The 25,847-nt window shown below is 25.4% G+C and overlaps 1 protein-coding gene across 1 annotated transcript; it reads right to left on the bottom strand.

Moving 5' to 3' along the window:
• Positions 1-1,789: 1,789 nt before the first annotated feature.
• On the bottom strand, positions 1,790-25,075 carry LOC145835537 (sushi, von Willebrand factor type A, EGF and pentraxin domain-containing protein 1-like). The gene is made up of 18 exons (XM_082943183.1): positions 24,938-25,075; positions 23,761-23,892; positions 19,373-19,517; positions 18,689-18,792; positions 15,427-15,657; positions 14,969-15,163; positions 12,183-12,380; positions 11,395-11,601; positions 10,930-11,148; positions 10,114-10,353; positions 8,188-8,409; positions 6,575-6,772; positions 5,949-6,158; positions 5,464-5,646; positions 5,051-5,162; positions 4,649-4,785; positions 4,178-4,344; positions 1,790-2,497 (listed from the first exon to the last, which is right to left on the bottom strand). Exons 1-18 carry the CDS (start codon positions 25,002-25,004, stop codon positions 2,297-2,299), a joined length of 3,168 nt encoding a protein of 1,055 aa, XP_082799309.1. The 5' UTR covers positions 25,005-25,075; the 3' UTR covers positions 1,790-2,296.
• Positions 25,076-25,847: the final 772 nt, after the last annotated feature.

Here is a 25,847-nt window from a genome sequence, read left to right as displayed (position 1 = left end):
GCACTCACAAAACTTTAATGTTTTAGATATAAAATAAGATATTTTTGTTGAAAAAAAATTATTTGAGTATAAAAATTTAAAATTCACAATAAAACCTGAATAATTCGTTGATATGTATATTGTTTAAAAGGGACTCGTGATAATGGAAACAATTTAAACTATCCTAAATGCTATTGGTTTTGCACTATATAAGCTATTTAGGTCAAAAATACAAAAAAATTTTAAAAAGACAAAACATTACCATCTATCATAAAGAAACAACCAAACTTAATTAACAACTCATTACCATTAACAGACACATCACATCTGTTTTGTAATATTGGGATATTTTTGAACGCAAAATTTTTGTGGTATGTATTGTAAGTCTAATCGCATCAAATACACAATATAATTATTCTAAGTGGTTTGAAAAAACAGGTTCATTATGGTTTTCTTTTTTTTAATTAATAATGTAAAATTTAAACACACGTTTACTTTTTAGCATTTTTAAATAAAATTACAGTTATACGATTTTTACAGTTATTAAAGGCTTAACAAAGTGTACTTAAAGCTAACTACTTATCCTTTTAGTAAAACAGATTAAATTTTTTTAATAGAAGTATAATATGTTTTAGAATAAAAAAACTTGTTTGTCTTACAAATAAGAGTTTTAATTTAAAGTTTAATTTTATTTAGTAAAGGTGAAAAAGAACTACTATGTATTTTAATAAATATTGTATTATAAACATAAACAACTTTTTTGGTTTTCAAAAATCTGAATTAAAAAAGCATTTAAAACCGGAAATTACTAACTATGTTTTTTTAATTTATTTATAACTTGTAAGAGTTTACAAATTTTTTAACCATTAACTATAATATTTAAACAAAGAAATACAGAAACAAAAGAAACATCTTAGTTAAATATAGTAATCAAAAAGGTAGTTATATTATAATCTTACATACAAAAATGAATTTAAGTCTTTTTTGTTCTTTTAAATATTAGAGAACTGCTTTAAATAGCTAAATGTTGTAAAAGTTTAATACAGAATTATAGTTTATTTATAGTAAATCAATTTTAATAGATAAGTTTACACTAGTGTAGTCCATAATCTTTTGATATATATGTTTTTGCTGGTTTGAAATCTTATTGATGTGGTTATTGCTCTAATTGCATTAAAGTATACAAGAAAGCGTTCATTTTATGTTCCTTTTTAAGTAACCTTAATGTATTCATAAAGTTACCTAAAGGAAATTTTAGTTTAATTTTTTCAAAGATACGTGAAGTTATCTTTTTTAATACAGCTGTGTAATTTAGATTTACTAAAACTTATAAAAGTGATAAGTATCAGCAATTAAAAGTTTATCAGTTTACTTATTTGTTGTTAGTGAAGTCTACAGGTACTTAAATTTTTACTACAAAAAAACGTTTTGATTTTTAAATAAATAAAACCGTTTTGAACTAAGTTTGGTAGGTTCTAATTAAATATATAAGGAAATTGTATAAGTAATTTTTTTGGTAGAAATTTAGACATTCTTTTTGTTATTTTTTTACTTTTGTTAACTATACTTTAATGAAAACAATCTAAATTTGCTAGTAAAGCTTAAATAAATCATAGCCTTATTGTCCCTACATTCTAGTTACAAGTCATAAAATTAATTAGCTTATATCTAAAACAATAAATTTTTTAAACTAATTACCTCTAAATATTTTATTAAAGTAAAGGCATTTAGCTATGAACACGCTTTCGCTTAGTAAGTATTGAACAACAAAACAAAAAAGAAAATGTTTAATAATACTTAAGTGCCTGTTAAAAGTGGGATTTCAAAATAAAATTCAGCGATGATAAAAAAGAAACAACACTTTTATAACTAAAGGTTTAATGCACATAATATGTTATTTCAAAACAAAAAATATTAATGCTTCAAAATACAGTTTTTAGAATTAGATTTGTTAAACAATTTTTAGTTCTAATTAAAACGCAAACAGAAGTTTGTTTTCAAAGTGTTGTAAAGTTTAAAGCAAACAGCAAAATAAGTTCAAATATCTACAGTTTTAAGAATGGAAAGGGTTAAAAAGAAACTATATATACTAAAGTGCTATCAATTAAAACATCATCATTAAAATATGGTAATAAAATGCTTTTTGTAATAAGAGTCACAGTGTAAATATTTAAAAATGTTAAGAAATATTGTTTATTTTTGTAATACTTTTGTACTATATTTTTAAAATAAAGCTTTGTACTTGATATTCAAACATTAGAAAAACTCAACTTTACAATTTAAAACACAATACAATGTTCTACAAATTTTTTTCTTCTTAAATGTGACCAAACAGACGAACTCCCGAATTATGACCCGGGCAAATTCGGTTTCTGCACAACCGGTTGCCGACCACTTCCAACAACTTGGCTGTCCAATTATCCAAATCAGCCCACATATCAAGAACTGCGTACGAACCCTGTCCCGATATTTCGTGTAAAGTGTCTTCTGCGCGGTTTCCGAACCCAAATGCTAAAATCTATAGAAAATTTTATTTAGTTCATAAAGTATTTTTAAGTATAATTATGTTTTTTAAATAATATAATCAGTAAAACTTTTTAAATTTATAGTTTCAACAAGCTTCACATAAAAACTACATTTTTAATTATCAAAGTAAGAAAAAACAGAAAATAAAGTAGCTCCCTTTTAAAGTTAAGAAAATCACTGAACTGCTTACCTAATGATGTGTATTGAATTGATGAGCTTTAGGTAAATTCAAAAAACTATAATGTTGTTTTAACTTAAACGCATTTTTATTTGTTAAAAAACTTTCAAAACATTTTTTTCGCTACATAATAAAATCACAGAGGTATAAATTTGGTAAAATTTTAGAATTAAATCCACATAAGTCAATTATGCAGTTCTAACCTTTGTTATATTAGGTTTTAAAATCCCTAAAGTAATTAGGGATAATCTAATTTTAATTTCTCACACCAAAAGCGTGGCTTGACCAAAAACATTACAAATATGGTAAATAAAAAAAACAGTATAAACCAACCGATATCATATTTAAAAATTATATTATAAATATAACTAAAATACAATGTTTTAGATTAAATTTGAAATTCTCAAAGCTCATTGACAAAGAAAAAAATGTACAAAAAACAAAAAGTTTAAACAAATAAATCAAAATGATTTGTTTATTGTTTGTATTTCACATTACACACAAATAAACCTAAATGAACTTTAAGGTGAAAAATATAAAAAGCAAAAAGTACAAGAAAAGTATAAAGCAATGAATAATTTCTAATATTCTTAGAAAATATTTCACTTTAGAGTTATTTCTTGCTTCTCATGTGAGCCATTATGAAAAAAGCCATTTTAGACGGAGTAAAACCGCGCGTACTAGCCAGTACAAATTGCCGCCAAACCTCAAAATAACACCCATTGTGACATTGAAAGTTATTATTAATTATTAAAAAATACAACGACTCAACCTCACAGTCACGAATTATTACTATTTTTATTTTATTTTTAAAATCCAAACTGCTACATTTTAAATGTATCTAGTGCGTAGTTTAAAAATAAATTATAGGTCAAGTTTCCGTTTAGAGACGCAATACTCAACAAAAAGTATTCTTTAATGGTTTTTTATGCGTAAAAGTATCTTTAAGGTTTTTAAGTCCTAACTTTATCAAAATTGCAATTTTGAATTTAAAATACAACAGTAATTCAAAAAAAAAATTACATTCAGTCATTTTAGTAAATTCTTGTGACATATAAAATGGTTTGTTTATTTTATTTTAATAATCGTCTTAATAAACTTTGTACCAAGTTAGATAAAACAAAGCGATAAAACAATAGCTTCAACACAGTTCTTTATATTAAATGTATATAACTGCTACGTAGCTGATATAAACTAAGTAAATTTTTAGTATAAAGTTCGAGTTCAAAATCGTATTAAAAAAAAACAACTTTTATAAAATACCTAGTTTGAAAAGTTTTTGTTTATTAGTAGCTTATTTTTATTCAATAGATCTTGTGAAATACCTAAAAATGTTAATATAGTAGATTTTCAAAATAAGTTTGCATAGATGCACATACTCGATGTAAAAACTTTGTTTTCTGATGACAAAGACCAGAAGTATTTATTTTTATCAAAACTTTGTACATTACTTAATCAATAAATCTTTTAAAATCTTAAGTTATTAAAAATTACCTCAGTATTGCAAAGATCCAAGTTTTCAGCAGAATTTCTAATCAGCTGAAGTTTTTCATTTGAAGCAGCATCGCTTGTAAATACGACGACTGACTTTTTCTTACCACCAGATGTTAAAACATCAAAATATTTTGGCAAATCTTCAAGCACTAGATGAAGCTTGCTTTCTGCAAAAATATATAAATAAAGATTTACATTGTTTAGAAAATATTTCGACTACAAGTTCCTGTAAGATTATAATTAAAGAACACAGTAATTATAGTATTATGTGGCTAACTGTGAAATTTTACATAAGATTGAAAATTGCGATTTAAATCATTTGTTTATTGTAGGCATAGTTTATCTTTATTTGCTTAAAGCTAAAAGTTTTGTTCATTTTTAGCAAAAAACAAAATTATATGCTTAAGCTAAAGTATTGAGTTTCAATATTATAAAATTCTTTTAATCTTCGAAAGTACTCAAAAAATCAACCTTCATTGTCGGTTTGTAAATGTTGAATTTGTCTAATAATTTCTGATGAGTCAGTTGAAAAATTGATCATTTTCTTAGCTGCGCTGGAAAATGGTAGAACTCCAACTCGAGTGCTTTCATCACTCAATACTAGTTGTCTGTAATATTTATAATTTGTTAATTTGTTAATTTTAATCATACTTAAAATAGTTTACTTACACACAGTTTAAAGTCTATCAAGAGTAACAAACTAAGATTTTTTTAAATGGTGTTATTATAATGCTAGTTATAAAACTTTTTTCAATTTTAAGACAACGTTCTTTACTGTGCACTTGTCAGCTTTAATTACGCATTTACTGTCTAAAACTTACAAAAATTTTAAAGTAAAAATTTTTAGGAGCTTTGTACATTTCAAACAAATACCTCAAGAAATTTTCAATTAATGAAATGTAATTTGAAAGGTCATTAGTAGATGTTGAATGTGAAACGTCCAACAGAATAAGCATGTCTGTCGTTACTACAGGTGGGCAAATAGCTAAAAAATAATTTATTTTTATAAGGTAAACTAATATAAATCTAGTATTATAAAAAAAATACAATTAAAAATTAATGCTTATAAAACTTAAGTTGATATTAAGTGTTTTTATGTATGTATTCTTTTTTGAAGCAGACTGTGTAATTTTGTTTTCTGCTTTTAAGTTTAAATAACTTCTTAGAGTTTTATACTTTTGTCAAACTTTTGTTACCAATATCGCAGAACAATACCCTATTAATTTAAAAAACCAATAAACGCTCAACTATAATTTTAAATTAGCTTGTAATCTTTTCAAACTAACGTTGACAGCATCTTGGGAACTGATCGTACTTTCCAGTTACGGTACAAGTGTTAGTAGTGAATGATTTCGGGTAAATTGTGTAATTAGCATTGCATCTGAACTCACATTCCGAATGAATCTGGTTTCCGTTTGTGCAAGTGACTTCTCCGTTCAGTATTGTCTGTACTGCACATTCTGATGATTCTGTACAATTAAGTTTTTTTTAATTGACATATATTAATAAATTTCAATAAGTAATTTTTTTTATTTTAGCTAGTTAAGCATTTTTTTAAGATAATTAATTTTTTTTCTTTTGTACTAAAAAAATAGCCTTTAATTAAAAATAAATTATATATAAAGATTTTTATTTTTTATTTTTACCTATAAATGTCGTTCAAAGACCCCTTTTTATTAGCTCAAACATTTTTAAGAAAAAAAATTATTGGTTGTTATTTTTTAAATTATGAGACATGTTTAAAACAAAATGAGTTTATATAGAAACGAACCAATAACTTTGGTGCATATAGCCCCAGACGAACTCCACTTGGGTTGGTTTCTGCTCCCCAATCCGCAAACAATCTGTCCGTCCCCGTGAAGTTCGTAACCATGGTTACAAGCAACCAGACACACTGTGCCCAGTTTGTGGGGCCCGCATTCGCACATGACCCTTCCGTTGTCAGGGGCGACCACTTCCGTTGTGCAGTAACCAGCGTTGTCTGCCGGGGAAAAATGTTAAAAGAAATAAAAAAGTTAGTTTTCAGTGTGTTCTTGTCTTATGCTATACGTTGTACTATATTAATAGTACTAGATAATAATCTGCTGTTGAATTTTTTACTAAAACGAAAAGAGAAAATAAATTGATAACTTCTTTTAAATCTACTTAAATATAGTAGTTTAAACAAAATAGTTGAAATAAAATAGTTTAAATAATAAAACCAAGTCTCGAAAAATAGTGAAACTTTCAATTAATATGCTTTAAAGACATAATTAGAAGCTTCTTTTTGAAAAAGATATAGTATGATAAAATATTGTACATACAGTTATACTCATTTTTTACCGAATAAAACTATATTATTTCCCTATGAAAGCAAATCATTCAAGCATAAACTTATAAATATAATCGAAAACAAACCAGGTAAAGGAGCAATACATTTTGGTTTTTCAGAATTCCAGCTAATTCTACCGTCATCATTTTTATTACACCTCACTACAGATGGTCCAATCAGATCGAAGTTTTCGTCGCACACAAACTCGCATGTTTCAGCCAATCCGTGACCGGTACACCGGACTTTCCCGTTCTCGAAACTATCGAACTTCTTTTCACAACTTTCTGTTTATCAATAGGTGGCATGTTATATTTAATTTTTTTTTAAATAAGATTTGTTTTGTTAATTTTACGGAAAATTTTAAACACAAATTATTAAACTAATAAACGATTTAAACGATATCACAAAAACTAAATAATGTATTGCTAAATCGATTTATGTTATTTTAGGTGTCAAAGTTAAGTTTATTTTTGCTTCAAAGATTTATAAAATAGTTTCGCTTTTAAATAAAGTCGATTTTGCTATTTGAAGTATAATCTTTAGTGTTGTTTTGTATTGAACTAAATTTATTTTACTTTTTTATTAATTAAAGGTAAAATATTTCTTTTTTGAAGCATACTGTTAGCTTTTCCATATTTCAATGACATTTTAAAGCAAATGAAAAACCAAAAAAATAATACGTTTTTATTCATATATCATAGTATAAGCTTATACATAACCACAATAAACGTGCTAAATTTATTTTAATTTAATTTGTGAGTTTATGCAACAGTTTTCAATAAACATAGTTATTGTTTCAAACACGAAGATTAAGTTTTAATGTTTAACAACTATGTTTTGACTAAAAAAGGTCATTCGCTTCTCAAATCATAGAACCAAGTACGTTAACTAAATATACATAAACTGAATGTAAAACTTAAAAATGTGTTCAAAAACACGTGTATTCGTAACTGAATGTATCTTGTGTCTACCTGTCCGTCATGTCTACATGACACCCGATCTTACAAAAACACATCAATTACGATGTTTTTACTATTCTCGTCACGAAACGCAATACCGAATCTTAGAAATTTCACGAAAAAATAGAAATTTCCCTACAAAGTGGCACAAGACGCTCTAATTTGTTTTATATTTGTAATTTGTCTGGTCACGATAGTAAATGTCGAAAGCTCGCTTCAAAAGCACCGTTGAGTTTGACCTGACTGGTTTGTAGTGTAATATAAAGACTGAACTTTTGCATTTACACATTAGTAGAGTCTACGTTGGTACTTCCCGTGTTAAAAATATGAGTGTGACGTAATAAAAATAGTTTTCTTGGGTATGGATTGGATTAAAATGTAGGCTTAACGTAAACCACACATCACGACTATAAAAACAAATTTTTATGGTCGTGTTTTGAGTAAGTGTTACTTTAAAAGTTAAAATAAAATATTATCTACGTTATGTTAATATGAAAGTCATAAAAAATCTACTTTTAACTTTATAAAACGTTTTATGATTGAAAAACATTCCACATTGTTTTAAAATTAACTTTAAAAAACATATAGTTAAAATAAACTTATGTAAATCGATATAACTTGTTTTACTTATCTTGATAGTTTACTAATATATATATTTTATCAAAGTTGATAAAACAATTAGAATAAACTTATTTAAGGGCTTTTACAAAAATTAAAACTAAACATTGAACAAAAATTACCTATCTCTTTAGGTTTTTCAACAATGTTTTCAACACAATAAGGGGGTGGAACGTTGAATTGCATGACGCTATACTGCCCTCTAACGCATTTAACCTCGGGGTGAACTGTCGATTGTTTGTACCCTGCATCGCATGTAAAAGTACAAATTTCATCTTCCGGAATTTCCCTTCCTTCGCAATCGCTTCTTCCGTTTTCGATTTCCAATTTGTCGCATGTCGTTTCTATTTTTAAGAAATTATGATTTTAACAAAATTTTTAAAGTTCTGTGTGCATGTATTTAAGAAAAGTTTTAATTTTAACCTAATAGAAACTATTTATGTTTTTATTTAGTGTAAATGTTGTTTTCATTTAAGTATCTTGTGTATTTATAAATTGCAATTGTTTTTAACATGTTTCTAATGTTATCAACGCTTAGTTATAATGAGAATATCTAGTTTTATAATTTGCATTTTTTTGAAAACAAGTGTATTGTAAAATAAAAACGAAATAAGATAATTTTTACAGCAGCATTTTTGAAAAAAACAATATTCTCATCTCAGCCACAGTAAACAATTCCTAGTTCAATTAAGTTCAAAATGTTTTTAAATTTCGTTTTGATTTACTTTCTAACATAAACAAAATTTGACAAATTACCTAGGCACATGTTTTGATGCATATTTTTATCGCTATAAAATTACGTATTTTGTTTTCTATATATTAGGAGTGGCTTTTAAAATACAAAGTTTTATGAGAAAACGAGATGATAACTAATTAAATCATAATTTGTTTTTAGCTCGTAAACATTTCTCAAATATTATGTTTTTATACGATTTAATCTTTTGATATTTGGTAAACTAACTTCTAACTAATTATGTCTAATATCAACAGATTAAGTTAATCTACATTAACACTACAAAAAGTAAGCATATTTAAGGTTTAATTACATTATTTTATGAAGTATAATTTAACTGTTTTTTTTTGTAATTATTTGAATATAACGTTTAACTATAAAGTTTGTATTGTTTAAATTTTAATTAAAATGAACAGAAAATTAAATAAAAACATAAGTAAAGTGACATATATTGATCGAAAACATTTAATTTTATTTTCTTGCTTATTGAAAAATAATTTAAAGATTTGTTCAATTTAGAAATTGTAATTTGCGTACTATGCCTGTTTACAACTAAATATACAAACACATGTAACAATTTAACTGCATCTTAACATATAAAATGTAAAAATAATCAAATAAAAACCTGTAAGAAGTTTTCAAAATTACATTGACGACTTATACACTGTAAAGATAACATAAAAACATACAAGACTGCTTTCATTGTATCTACGTTTTAATTGTTTTACAAGTTGTCTTTTACATCAACAAGTATATTTCTTTAGTAAATACATTAAACGTTTTCTAGCTCACAAGCATTTTGAAATTGTTGAGCTTTAAATTTTAGATGTTACGCTTAAAAAACACACTTTGTTCAAATAAAAGTTACAAGCAATTTTGAACTTACTTATTTAATTTATCAAATTTATAAGAAAATGTTCAAAGCACGTATGTTATAAAAGTATATGCTACAGAAAATTGTTTAACTTTTTTAGAAAGTAAATAAGAAAAAAAAAATCTCATAGATATCATTAAAATAAGTGAAAATAGTAAAAGCACAAAATTAAGTTTATCATATTTACTAGAAAACACTCTTTAAATAATTTAGTTTCTAAAAAAAAAGTTATTATACTTTAGGTTTCATAGAATTAAGTTATAATCAAAGTCTTAATAATATTTTATTTTATTGTATATATTTACAGGAAAATACTCTATAAAGAGTTTATTTTCTAGAGAAAAGTTAATTTAATTTAAAATTCATAGAATTAAATTATAATTAAAATTTTACTAATATTTTAATTTATTGTATATATTTACAGGAAGAAAAAAAACAAACTTGGTTTTTCAGGGGAGCAGATGGGGATGTCGGCGTTCCACCCCAGGAGGGAATTCCCCTCTTGGTTGCCGTGGGAGCTGTTGCAAGTTGCCGTGGTTACGCCCACCAGGTGGTAGTCTTGCTCGCACTCGAACGTGCACTCTTCGCTCACGTCCGTACCCACGCACCGTATGCTGCCATGCGTGAAATTGACGGGAAGTTGGAGGCAGGAAAGAGGGTTGATGTATGTTGGGTCCTCGACTGTGGAAAAAAACAAAAGTAAAATATTAAAAGTTTAAAGAAAAATTGTAAGTTTGTTTATAAAAGGTTCTGTATGTTTCGATTTAAAAATTAGATAGTGGATTCTCAATTTAGGATCCTCGAGTGAAGAAAAAAATATTTAAGTGAAGCATTTTGAAATTGAAATAATAATTCGTTTGGGTATATAATTGTAACACAATGTAGTTGGTTCTGGAACAATTTGTTAGCTTTTTGTTAGTTATATTTTTTAGCTAATAGTATTAGATCTTCTTATGGATTAACAATCACTAGTTTTTATTCATAAAGCTCTTAAAAATTTTATCTCATATTCACTAGTTTTTTGTTTAAGAAATTATTATACATTTTTACCAAATACTACAAATCTAATTTCTTATATACCATATGATCTTCTGATATAGTAACATTTTGGGCTAAAATTTTCAATAGTTATTTACTTAAGCAACTTTTAGAATTTTTACAAAACAAAACTTATCTCTGAACTAATCTGTGCTATATCAACTATTTTAAGTTAGAAATTATTAACTTTTATTTTAACAATACATTTTTTCTAGTCACCTATATTAGATCTTCTTATGGAGTAGCACTTGGGAGCTAGTGAGCTCCATGCCATTTCTCCTTTCTCGTTCTCCTGACAAGTGATCGTCTCAGGTCCGTGCAGGGAGAAATTTTTGTCGCAGGAGAAACGGCACGCTTCGGTACCGGTTGATTTGTCGAAGTGACAATCTACTTGTCCGTTGCCGATGTGGCTGTACACCGGATAGCATGTTGATGTGGCTGTTGTGATTGTATTTGGCTATGAATTAAAAAAAAACGTTGGATGTATTTATTTTTTATTTTCCATAAGACTTTATAACAGTTTATAATATTTTTTTATTTTTTATCCTCCAAAAAAAGCAGGACAAATGGCTACACAAAAAAGCAGCACAAAAAAAAGGAACATTCGTTACAGAACATATTTGAAATCTTTTGAACAACTTTTTTAAAACAACACTACTTCCAAATACATAAAACAAATCTTACTTTGCTTCTGATCGCAAGTCCCAAACCTCCCGCTCCACTCGAATCCGCCTTCGCCGTTCCTCTGACACCTGACGAAATCGGGACCCGAAGCTCGGTATCCCTCGGTGCAGGCGAGGACGCACACGTCGTGCAGCCTGTTGCCGAAGCACACCAGTTCGCCGTGGTCCAGCTCCATTGACATCGGCGGACACGAGTTCTGGAGCTTGTCTGTTTGATGGTTTGTGCTGAACTTTTTTTAAAATATAAATCTGACATATTTATAAGCTCTGACATAATACATCTTGTCAATAAGTAAATTTCATTGTAAATGTCTTGACAATAATAAATCTTGTCTGGTTGATGGTTTATGTTGAACTTTGTTTGAAAAATAAATTTGTTCTAACATAGTATTTAAGGGTGTTAAAAACTTCATATTGATAATAGTTTTATGTGCTAAGTTATAAAAGTTTGAAATTGTATTTCCAAGCTATTTTAACAAGTTTAGTGCTTAAACTACTTTGTTTAAAATACAAATAAATTTGTTCTAACTTAATATTTAAGGTGTTAAAAACTTCATGTTGATAATAGTTTTATACGTTAAGTTTTAAAATTTTGAAATTGAAATTTTAAACCAATTTAACAAGTTTAGTACTTGAAACTTTTTTAGTTGTTAAACATGTTTTAAAAAACTTTACTTTGTTCGTAACCGTTGAAATTATTAAGCTTTAATTTAAACAATTTATCACAAAAAGTGTAAACTAATATAATGTAGATATTTCAATGGAAACTAGAATCTTGATAAGCAAAACCTTTCTTAGCTTCCTTGCAAACTGGAATCTTGGAATCCCACGCTAAACTTCCATCCTGAGAAGTGTGACAAGTGACGGTTTCGGGTCCCAACAAATCCCCGTCACCATGGCAACTGAAGTTGCACGTTTCTCCGTACCCGCTTCCCTGACAACGAACCGAAACATTTGCGAATGTCGAAGGTCGCGGCTCACATAAATCTTTAAGGAATAACTATTATTTTACAAAAGTTTCATATATATAACTTTTCTTAATGGATATTAGAACTGCCTTCACAACATTAGTCTTCTAAATTTAAAAAGCTTTCATAAATAAAAAAGTTAGTTTGGATACTTTTTAGGTGTACAGTTTATTTAAAAACTATCAAAAAGATTTTGATTTAAAAAAGTTTTGAAGACAGACATTAAAACTGAACATAAAAAACATAAAATTGAATTTAGAAAATTTTATACAATTACTTTATTTAGAAGCTTTTGTAAACAGTAAAATAAAATAAAAATTTCATTAATCTATGCAAATAGCTTTAAAATAAGTAAATATTTGAAAACAAATTTATTTTATTTTAATTACACTAGATGTTTTGACATGTTGTAATTTTGTCATTTTGTGTGTTACGCCTGTCTGTATCCATCTTCTAAATTTTTCGCGGTTTTTCTTACGAATAAACATGAGTTTTTTGAGTTTAATTAACTTTTCATATAAAAACCGAAACATTTTGTAACTTTTGGTCATTAAAATTTAATTTCAAACTACTTTTTGGTTTTACCGGAAAGTTTATAGAATATTGAATTAAAAAAATTTGATTTAATTTAAAGGGTTGGCTACTTATAATTACAAAAGACATTAAACTATAAATGCTTTCTTTGTATTTTTTTGTTCATAGTAAATTTATTTTGATATAAAATATACAAACTATTACACTTAGCACTGATTATCGAATACTTAGCTATTAAATGTTTTACACACCTTAAATTTGTTCCCACAGTTTGTAGTTTAACACATACAGTGTAAAATATTGTGATAATAAGCTCATTTAGTTAAAATGTGGTTTTTCAACAATGTACTAAACGTGCAACTTACTTTAAAGGTTGAACATATTAACTTTTTATATTAAATGTTCAAAGTCTTCATCAAAAAGTTTTAAAACCTCAAAAAGTTATTGATTGTAATGTTTATAATTGTGTTTATTGTCCAAAGGTTATTAATTCATAAAAATAATTGTATACAAACGAGGTAAACTTTAAAAATGGAATGTTTTCAAAAGTAGTATTTACTAACAGTTTAAAATCAAATTAAACTGAATTCACCTGGTTTAATTAAATTGATTGTTTGAGTAAGTTAACTAGATAATGTACATTAATCAAGATTTAAATATGTTTGTCACATATGAACTTTATAGAGTTATTTAAAATAGGAGACATAACTAAAATAAAATTATGTAATTTAATACTACGCTTTTTGGTAAAATATACCTAAATTGAAGTTATAAGTAATTTTTTTGTAACAAAAATACATAAATACTAAGCAAGGTAGTTACATGTTTAACAATATTTAAACTTAAGAGTAATGCTGAAAAAAATACACAACCTTCTTTTATTACACTTAGTAATACTTTTATTTTAAAATAATTTAAAACAAACTTCTTTTTTTTGTAAATTTTGTTAGTAGTTGCTTTCTACAAGTTATTAATGGTCAAATTATTTAAATATATGTTTAATTTTAAAAACAATTTAATTCTCAATTAAATAGAGTAGCATAGTCATTGCTTAAGTTCTTCAGCAAACTAAACTTTTTTCTTCTAAAATCTTTGTATTTTAGAGTAATAAAATCACAGTGTTAAAATATGTATTGTTTTACATTTTTCGTAGTTACACAAGCTCAATTATGACATTAACCCAATAATATATGTAATAGAAATAAAATATACTTTTAGAATAAATAACTATGACATAGCTAAGAACATATAAAAATTGAAAACGGTTATTACTTAAACACTATCTACACTATCCTTTTCAATTATTTTTAATAAATAACAATATACGAGATAAGATACATCAAAATTACATTACAGATTAAAAAATAAAATTTTCATATTTATCATAAAAATTATTTTTTAATGACTTCTTTGAGATAAAGTAAACGCCCTATACTACTTTAAAAAAATATTATACAAAGTCTATTAAATAAGATTTAGTACAATTTGTAGTTAATTTCATAATTAACAATCACTTGTAACAAGCAACAGTAAATACTTTTATTGTGTTGTTGGTCATAAATTAGTTTATACGAATAACTTAAATTAAATATAAAAAGTTAAATATAATTGCTTTAGTGGTACGGTACACACAATGTATTGATATGATAATATTCCATAGCTAAATGTACACTCACTAGAAATATACACCTGACAGTAACTACTTGAAGGTGTTTACTAGTAGTTTACATAAAAAACACAGGTTAAAAACTAGTTGTTTTCGTTTAGTGACTACTTTGAAGTAGAGTACATACATTATGTTGGTCTCATAATATTTACAGCTAGCTGTACAGATAAGATTTACTGGTAAGGCTCGCTTAGCAGTAAATTCTTCAGGTGTTAGTGACGAAAAAGATTATTTCAAACATACATCACGTATAAGAGAAACACATGTTGAAAGCTGATTATAAGTAAAATAGTATCTAACATTTGATGAGCCTGGAACTTTACTTTTAGATTTCAACACTATTCGAAAAGCTCTGAACGAAGAAATAAGTAAAGTACATACTATATTTAAGTGTTTATCATACTCACTAGTAAGATGTGCCTGGCAGTAAGGTATCTCGCTGCTTGCCCTGAACTTCTTGTTAACGAGTGTGCACGTGATGTAGTCCTCACCAACCATATCGTAGTCCGGGTCGCACTTGAACTTGCACGTTTCAGTAAGACCGTTACCCGTGCACTTCATCTCACCGTGCGGGAAACTCAATGGTTTCGGAATGCAAGGGTCTGTGAGGTGGAAGGTTTGTATAGTTATTTTCTATCAAAGAATAAAAATGTAAGAGCCATTACTAATTATTTCGATCGTAACTTACAAGGAACTTAAATGCAACCAAAACAGTGAAGGTGATCAAAATTTTAGCAAAAACCAAAAAATATCGAAGAAAATGACATTTTAAAACATATTTACTTCAATAAAAACCTACAAGGAATTTCTAAATCAACAGCAATTATAGCAAAATACATTTTTATTAATTTAGCTGAAAACTCACGTGGAACGCTCGCACAAATGGGGAAATCCCTACTGAACACTTTTCTCCCGTCCCTGGTCGTGTGGTTGCACCTGACGAAGTTGTCGCCCACCAGCACGCTATGGTGGTCGCACTCGAACTTGCAGGTGTCGCCAGTAGGTGACGCTGCGCACCGGACTTTCCCGTTCTCAAAAGTGGTGGGGAGTTGTTGCGAGCACGTGAACTCCTCTGGTTCGTCATAGTCGTAACTGTCTGTTTCAAATTAAAAAAAAAATCATTTTTACTGAAAGATTAAGAATTAAGTTTTATGATATTATTACCAATTCAATATTTTCCATGTGATCTCCTATGTTACGTCAAAATTTTAGTTGTCTGTTGATAAAATTTACATTGGTGTTAAATATTATTATTTTTTAATTTAAAGGATTTTATTTTTACAGCAAAGAAATAGCTTTTTTATAGTTTTTTAATACGAATATGTGAATGCGTTTGTTGCGTCATAATCGTATGTGTCTCTTTATACTAGTAGAATTATTTAAAGATTATGATTTGATAAAAAGTAAAAATTTACAAAAACATTTAAATCGATGTTATAAACAAAACTTCTCAGCTTTTTTGATGTTTTGTTTATTTTACTATAATAACGAGACATTAACTATTAGTTGAAGTTTATAAATTTAATTTTTTTAATTCTAAGTTGATGTTTAGATTTTTATTCTAACCATATTTTCAAATGTCATTCCAACATTTATTTTTGTTGAAATTTAGTTTCATATATAACTACTTTCAATTACAACAAAATGTTCTTTTAGTAATACAATAGTATGAGCTTACATAACAAAATATAAAACTTTTTTTTTTCGTACGGCTATAAGTAAATTATTTTAAATAATTTTCATTAGGCTAACAAATAACAATACACAAAACACTATAACAAAATTTAAACACTTTTTTTAATAGTAGATAAAGTTTGTGAGACAATAAAAGCTAAATAGTATTTAAGGCTAACTTAAATCCCGTGAATCAAAATTCATAAAGCGAAACTATAACTACTACAAAAATTTGTATACAACACATATGTAAAAGTCAAACATTTTTTACAATTATTAAATGAATAACTGAAAACCCATAATAAAAAAGTTCATTCTGTTTGTGTATACACAAATATAGGCTTTTTGTTCATGTGAAATTGTTCTGATAGCAATATTATTATGTTTTTGGGTGTGTAGAATGGCATTAAGCTTATAGAAGTTTATTAGTATACTTTTAATTTATTTTTTGTTCAGTAAAAAGTTATTGTAAGTTATCAGCTAGTTTTATGCTGTATCTTCTATTTTATTTTAAAAAACAAACCCAAAGGAACTTCTCAACATTCATTATAATGAAATATATTTTAGTTCTTAAGTTAAAATATATAGTAGTGTTCTTAAAAATTAAATAACTTAGAGTTGTTATTGTGCAAAATTTTTTTTAGTCAATTAAAAAAAATCTATACATCGTTTAACCTTTTTTTAGCTTTAAGGCTATAAAATGAAAACAATCGCAGTTAAAATTTGGATACACTAAGTGTTAAACATTAAAAAGTATTTTTTTTCTGAATTTTTCTTTTAATACTTAAACCCTCTTTTTTATCAGCAATGCAGTAAATTGAACTTTTCAAAGGAATTTACCATAAGGTTACAGAAATTAATTACTTTTTACATTCATTAACTGTGGTTGAAAGTAACCAGCAAAAAGTATTTTATTTTATAGATTGCTGATAATCAGTTTTTTCAGATATACGTAGTTTTAATTTCTGATATAATATATATTTGAAAAAATTAAGAATATCACTTAATAGAAAAATTATTATTATTCAAAAGGAAAAGCTGTATTTAAACTAATCTTTTTATCTAAAATTGTAGAACTTAAACAATTTAGAAAAACTAGTTTAATGTCAAAATGTTAACTATTAGTTATTTAATTAAAGCTTTGTATAATTTTGAAAAACTAACTAAAACAGTTTGTTGATAGAATGTTACTGCTTGATGTGTTTTTTAATAATAAGTTAAATTTAAGTCTACTGAAAATGTATACAAATACAAAGTAAAACTTTTACTGATTTAAATTTTGATGCTACTTTAAAAGAAAAAAAAAGTTTTATAAAATATTAAGTACTGTAAGTGAAATTTAAATCATTTTGTCTATAGTTTGAAATTCATATTGACAAAAAACGTTTAAAAATAGATGCAAACTGCATAGATAAAAATTCCTGAAAATTAAATCTAAAAATTAATTTATACTATGAAAACAGTTATTTTATAGAATTTTGTTTATTAATAAAATCTAATTTTTAATTTTATTTCAATAAGTAAAACTATAACTTATTTATACATAAAACGTAAACTGAATTTACTGATGTATAAAAAAGCATTTTACTCTTGTAATAAAAAAAAAATAAAATGTTTAACTTATTTTGACTAGACAGTATACTAAATGAAATATATTTACAAATACTTTAGCATCTTTTCCTTTGAAATTAACAAGGGAAAGGCACATATATATTAAAAAATGTTTAAAACTCATTTTAAGCTATTAGGTTAAAGTGTAAGAATTTTTACTGCATAATTTTATAATTTACGTCATTTTAATACGTCTTTGCTGTAAATATCTTAAACTTTTAAAAATTACTTCAATATTTATTATTTTAACACAAAAAATTTATTGTCACTTATAAAGTAGGTAGTACGTAAAGTGTTTAATGTTTCATTTTAAGTAAACCCATTAAAGTACACTAAATAAAGTTTTCAGTTTTTCTTTAGATGTAGAAAACATAAGTTACTTGGAGTCGATAAATTTAACAAAGTATCTGTATAAAAAATTATAATTGCAGCAGTTGTTTCACCAAGTACATTTTAAAACTTAATCTTTGTTTCATTGATAATGGGTTTTCAATGTATCATCATAAACCATGCAAGCTATGAGTAAAAGCTTTTATGCATAAAGATAAATTAAATAAACACTTTGTGTTATTAAAGTTTTAATGAACTGAAATGTTAACCAAAATATGACCATAAAACTGACTTATGAAAAATTGTACAAATACTTCATTAGAATAGAATTTCTACTTCGTTGATAATGAGTTTACGATATTTTATCAATAAACCATGTAATCGATTAATTCAAGTCTTTATAAAAGGCTGAATTTAAACAACAGTTTACTTTAAACTAAAAAGTTTAGCCAAAAAAACGACTAAACACAATTCCACTCAAGGAAAATTAGTTTTAATAAGATAAAACAAACCGAAATTAAGTTTAACACAGGTTGGTTTCCCATGCCCCCACATTTGATCGAAGCAAGTCACTGAAGGTTCACCCATCAAAACATACTCTTCATCACAGGAAAACCTGGAAAATTGATTTGTTCATGAAAAAAGTTTTAAACAAAAAAAGTTCCTAATTTTCAATTGTAACAATATCGTATTTTAATTTAATAAAAACTATAATCAAACTCAAAAACAAATTTTACCTTACAACAAAAACATTGTTTTTGAAATAAGTAGAACTTTATTTAAATTAAAAAAAAAACTTCCGTTGACTCATATATGTATAGTTTAAATTGAAAAAGCAAGCATTTTTTTCTCTGGCCTTCAAAAGTAAAACAGATTGTCATTCACCTTATTAAGATTTAACACAAAGTAAACATTTTAAATGGCAATTTAAGTGACATTTTAAATAAAATTTTTAAGACATCGAAATGTCTTTAAGTTGTTCATCTTCTAGCAGACACAGTGGCTTAAAATTTTAAAGATTGTTTAAAATAAAGGTAATAAAGCGATTACCGCAATGTTCGTTTATTTGTTAATGCTAGGTTTTTATTTAATTTTAGAGTCTCATTTTTATGTTACAAAGGTACTAAGTCTTAAAAAAAAGTTGAATAAAGTTTTCAAACTAAAAAAAAAAGTATATATATATATATTGAACTTACTCGCACGAGCTGCCCTCATTATAGGAATCGGTGCACGTGACGTCACCGTTAGACGGCGCTTCAGTCATTGTGACGTCACAAGACATGAAGTCCCTGCAGTGGGGCTTGGGATCCGTCCAATCGTAAACCCCATTGCCCAAGTTTGCTGTAAAAATAGTTTATTGTTTTATTAATTTATTATTATACCTAAGAAATTTAGTTTTTTTTTAAATTTTTGTTACTGACTTTCTTACAATCAGTTATTAAGTTGTTTTTGATATAAAGTTTTTATTTTTATTTGTACAAACTTATATTTTTTTCTACTATATGTCAAAAATTGGTAGTTTTAACTTTTCAAAATCTGCTCTTTTTTAAATTTTGTTGTAATTAATAACTATAATTAATTCTTAGCATTTTTTCCAGCAAAATTAATTTAATCTACAAATTTTTATACTAACCAATTACAAACTATGTCTATATTTACTTTTTTTTTATTTGCAATTAACAAAAAAAAAAAAGACCGAGATTCACAAGATAATTATGTCCCTTAAAAAAAAAGGATTTTGTTTTTAAAGTTTTTAAGTAGAAAAATTTGAAACCCGCAGAAAAATTAAAGTTATAATTGGGTTGAAAAAAAAAAATTATAGAAACTTTATTTACAAATACGTTTATACATAGACACTGTAATGATTAAAACTCAATTTGTCTACGACTTTATAAAAAGTTACTTTGTAATATTAAAAACGACAAAGCGCTCAATTACATATAACTTCATATAAACTTATTGAAAGTAAGTAGAACAAAGATAGTGTCTGTTTACTTTAAACTTAATAATGAAACATATCTTTTTTAAAGTCATTTTTAATACTTAATACAAATGCTTAATACTAGAATTTGGTAAAGCGGTCTGCAGTATTAGGTAATAATTGCTTTCTATAGCATTATTCTTAAAACTTAAGCACAATAAGCAGCTTTAAAAACCAAAGTACTTTAGACGTTAGATTTTTTTGTTTGATAAATTTAATTTCGACATTTCAAATGAAAAATCGTCCGTCAAACAGACAGGTTAATAAAGACAGCTTTATACAGAAACCACATAGGTTTTCAAAATACAGAATTCATTAAAAGTTAAGTCAGTTTAACCAACATATGTTAAAATTATTCTTTAAATATAAAAAGGTTTATCAATTATTTTACTAAAGTTATTTTAGCTTGATAAAAATAGTATTACATTGAAACATATCAGAACTTAAAACTAATGATTTTAGTGATAATTTTTTTTTTTTTGCAATGAAAATGTTAAAACAAACTTGCACTATGTTACAAAGAAAACCTAAAAAGTAATATGTTTAGTCAGGAAGAAATGTATACATTGACATAAAAGTGTATAAAACTTAAGAAAATAAGTTAAACTCTACTACGAAAAGTTTTGTATGATCAAGTAGATTCATTATGATAATAGTTCTTTTATTGATTTGACAATGTATTAAATAGATTAAACCGCGTTTTTTAATGTGACTAAATTTGTAACTTTGGGTATTGTTATTTATTTAAAAACTTTTACCTGTTTAATTTATTTAAAGTAAAAATTTCTCAAAGAATTTTTTTTATAGTAAAACCCTTGGCGCAGCTCAATAAATTTAAAGTTACAGAGTATAATGGTTAAACTAGCAAGTTTAATTAAAGTTTTTTACATAACTTTATCAACTTAATATACATCATAAAATGTTTTTTAGCACTTCATTGAGTTTTGTACAAAGTTAGTAAAGCTTAAACATGATTAAGTACCTTTTTCTATACAATGAAAACTAGATTTATATGAAAAAATAAAAAGAAGAATTCAAATTTAAAACAATTAAAGCTCAAAAAATGCTTTTTTTTCTGACCACAAAGTTATGTTGTGTTTGAAATAAATATCTAAACTTTGCACGCTGATTAAAAGCAAAGTAAACGTGAATTAACGGATTTTAAAAAATAAGGTCTTTGTAATGTTATAATGTATTTTATTTTAATTACCATAAAATAAATTCGTTGATTTAAACTTTTTATAGTAAGGAGGCTTCTATAAAAGTTTAAGTTAAGGTTTTGAGTCTGTATAAAATAATTTTTTATTTTTATTTTTTACTAAACTTGTAAACAGGCAGTAGTATTTTAGTTTTAAATGATTGTCTGTAATTTTTTTATACAATTTTGTTGTAGATATAAATTACCATTTTTTATTTTTTTAAGTGCCATATCATCTTTTACTGATGTTTTTAAAAAATCTAGCTTTATGTTTTTTTTTCATATGACATGAAAACCTTTATCCGTGCAAGAAGTTATAAAATATTGATAAAAGCTTTTAATTGTTTTAAGTATGATATTTTCAATGTTCTGTTTCAAGTTATTATACTTCATGTGAGCTTTTGTAAAAATATCTATTCTTTATATTCGTAATTGGTTTTTAAAACTTTTCAAACATTTGAAAATTTTATCATTCGAATAAAGTGTTCTAAAGTTGTTTTTATTTTTACCAAGCTATTTCATGTTATAAATGATAAATATTTACACTATTTTAATTATGATTAACTACTTGTATATATGAAATTAGATTTTAATCTGATTTATTCTTTATCTAATTCAGCTACTGTAAATTACAGATAAAATAAACGTTTATTAATGAATTGCTGGTTACCCAAGTTGGGTTACGTAAAGGTGATTATACTGTTGTTTATTCTTATGTAAAATATTTTTTCCTTAAAATGTCAGTTAAGATACTTATTTTCTGTTGAATTGTAGTTAAGCTACTAGTCACTTTTCAACTTAATATCGGGTAAGAATCATTAGTTTGTAAACAAATTTAAGCGTAGATTGTTTTTAGTATGATGATCAAATTAACATATTTTTCATATTTTAAAATTTGAGCTCAAAATTTTACCTGCAAATAAAGTGACTAGATTATTTAATGTTTATGATGGTATAACGTTGTAATCTACTTTAGATATTATTAAATAAAGTATACTGCTTAAATAGTATCAGATTATTATGCAATAATACGTTAAAAATAGTGAAATTGTAAAAAAGTAAGTTAAATAAAGTATTGAAAAAGTGTTGATGTTACTTATAAAATGCAGAAAAAACAGCTAAAAAGGTAAAAACTAAATACATTTGAAAATTAATATATACTTGTCATTATTTAGCACTTTTTAAAAGTACTCTAAATAATATTAATAATAATAATAAAAATTACATATAATAATTTAAAAATTATTCTTATAGTTTCAGCGTAAATTGTATATATTATAGCAGCATAAATAGGTGCTTAAAAATTTATTTATAACTATTTCAAAAAGCTGGTTATTCCAGTTAAGTAAAACTTTTTGAACCTAAAAGCTATTAATACTGACACAACAAATATTATGATTAACTATTTTTATATAATCAATTATAAAAAACAGTTTTGCAGATCAAGTTCATTTACATACAAATTTAGTCTATCACGATTTAGTAAAGCTACTTAAGGATTTAGTTGTTCAAGTAACATGATATTAACTTATGTGACCACTAATTGTTATAGTTTTTTAAATTTTATGTACTGAATGGTATTTAAATTGAAGATTATGCTCGATTTTAAATAGTATACTATAGCAAACTTATGATGTATTTTTTATAGTAAGCATTATATTTTAAGTTACTTGCTAAATATTTAGTTTAAATAAAACAAACGCTAAACATAACTTAAGATGTCAAGCAAAATGTGATACTAAATTTTTCTCACGAGCATAAATATTAAATTCTATGTAGCACACTTAAATTAATGTTAAGCCATAAAAATAAGCTCAATTTATTCAGTTATTATGACTAAAAAGTTAAGGAATTTTTATTTTTTTTATTTCTCCATGAATTTTTCTAACAATTTTTGGTACAAACCTTGTTTTTTTATTTCTAATAACCTACACCAATTAAAATATTTATTATATTTTAGAGTGTTTTACGAATATTGCAACAAATAAAGAATTTAATCTGAGCAGCTTACCTTCTTTACAATAGGTACTAAACTTTTTTTATGATTGTTTTTTGTTCTAAAAATATATATAAAATAAAACTCTTTTTTTAAACAAAAAAAAAGTATTGAGAATTTTTTTATTGAATTTAAAACAAGTCTAGATTTGCAAACAAACTCAATACTAACCGCACACTATATTACTTTTATCGCGGACATAAACAATAGGTACACTTTTTTTTTATGTTAAAAATTAATAGCAACTTACAAAAAATTTTTATTAATATTTTTTATAATATACTATTAAATACACTCTATGTTAGGTTCTCTGCAAAATTACACCTTTTTTTCATTTATCAAAAAGAAATTTCAGTATCTTACAAAAACATTTTTTTTGTATTTTTTGGTAAACAAACTTAAAACTAACCGCACTCTATGTTAGGTTCGCCATACATTAACAGATCAGTTCTGATGCAGTCGAATTTGCACAAACTTCCGAGTCTGTTGCCGTCTGTACATGCGTGTGTCACTCCATGCAGCTCTCCCAATTTCGGACACTCTGTTTGATAATAGTGTTTTAAACAAGTAGTTACAAATTAAAATTTATCAACAGTTTTACTATTGAACTTTGCTTAAAAAATAAATTTTCTATAAATGCAATAGGTGGAACTAAAAGGTTTTTAAACAGTAAAAACATTCTTTTAAAGCTCAACATTGTGTTGGGAATTAAAAAAAACACTTTTTTATTAAATAAAGTGTTGACTGTTTTGAACTTATAGTTTATTTAAGGTTAACTGTTTGTTCAACTTCGGACATTATGTTAGCAAGAGTATTTAACTGAAAAAAAAATTAGTCAATTTAAGCATTTTGTTATTTGAACTATAAAAACCAATAAAATGTCTTACTTAAGCATTTAAACTGTACTTAACAACAAAAACAACGTTTAAAAAGACTTTAGTATGATAATTAAAGATAGTATGTTTTTAAAGTTTTCGATAATTCATAGTTTGTTGAAAGTAAAGTATTTATCTAAATAATTACGATCGTAACTTAAATTTAATAAGCATATCTAAGATGCATTAACATTAACAGGAAGTTTTTTTTATACAAGGTACGCAAAACAAACTCAAAATATTTTAAACTAAATTTAATACGTATCCTTTCGAAGAATTAAAATTAAAATTAAATTAAACACAGGAAGACAGCTTATTAATTAATCATCTTCTTCGAAAAATATTTTGCGGAAACTTTTAAAATATTTAAACTGAAACAGGATTATGTTAACCGTACCGCCAATTTCAAACAACTTTTTGGTCAAAAATTGAAAAGAAATTAATAAATATATTTCAGTACTAATCCGGTCCGTCAGCTTTTTCACTGATTTTATACTTACAAAACCAGAATGTTGAAAATAATTTTAAGTTCATTTGTTCAAAATTGAAAGTGAATATTGAAAGATATTTGTCACTATTCTATCCGCAAAGTAAATGAACTGTTGAAATTACTAAACATAATTTAAAAAAATTAAAAGTAAAAATAATATATACAGTCTGGTTTACAATAAATCTTAAAAGAACACAAAAAATTAAATAAAATTAACTCACCAAACGATATCACTGTAGAAACTTCGAAAACGAAAAACAAAAATAAAAATTCAATATATCTCTTCATAATTCAGCTAATCTGTTGACGGCACGATGTATGGCACGCTTAATGTGAAATGTTAATTTGCTCGAGCTTCCCAATAAATAAAACGAACATGAATGTCCTCGGGTTATATACGAGCTTCAGTGACGAAACATATCTTTTTTCTCAATATATTCACTTTTTTTGATTAGATCTGATCTGTTTAAAAAAAAATGTATAAAAAACTTTTTTTTTTCTGTTTAAAAAAGAAATGCTTTGAATAATTTAACTGTTTCATAAACCTTTTAGTTGTGAATTCTAATTTATCTGGGAAAATTCTTAAAAATAAATTTTTGAAATAATCATAAAGATCCTTAAAACAAGTTAAAACTATTAAAATGGTCTTATTATTCTTTTTTTGATATATAATAAACATTATAATTTTAAAATGTAGAGTTTTTTCTTTAGAACCAAATTGACTAATAAAAAACATTTCACTATTTATTTATGCAAAAAGTATATTTAAACATTTTATAAAAACTTATTTAAAACCGTTTGTTAAAGTTAAAAACAAAACTAAAACTAACAAAAGTTATACTTAATTTGTAGCTTAATTTTTGTACTCTAATACAAAAGAAAATTAGAAATAAATCACAATTTAATTACGTTTTAAGTTGAACCATGGAAAGTTCGTATAAAATCAAGAAATATATAAACATTAAGTTTTCAAAATACTTGCGGCTAAATAATTTAAAAACATTATTCAATATAAAACAAAATTTACTAACAAAATAAAATAAATTATGCTTATTAGTTTGTGTGGCTCAAAGGATGTTCTACCTTAAATGTAGTTTAAACGTTAAGTGTTTTACATAAACTTGTTTAAAA

This window comes from Thalia democratica, chromosome 5 (assembly GCF_965202585.1).
Source record: "Thalia democratica chromosome 5, ktThaDemo2.hap1.1, whole genome shotgun sequence".
NCBI lineage: Eukaryota > Metazoa > Chordata > Thaliacea > Salpida > Salpidae > Thalia > Thalia democratica.
This window is presented reverse-complemented; position numbering and strand designations above follow the sequence as displayed.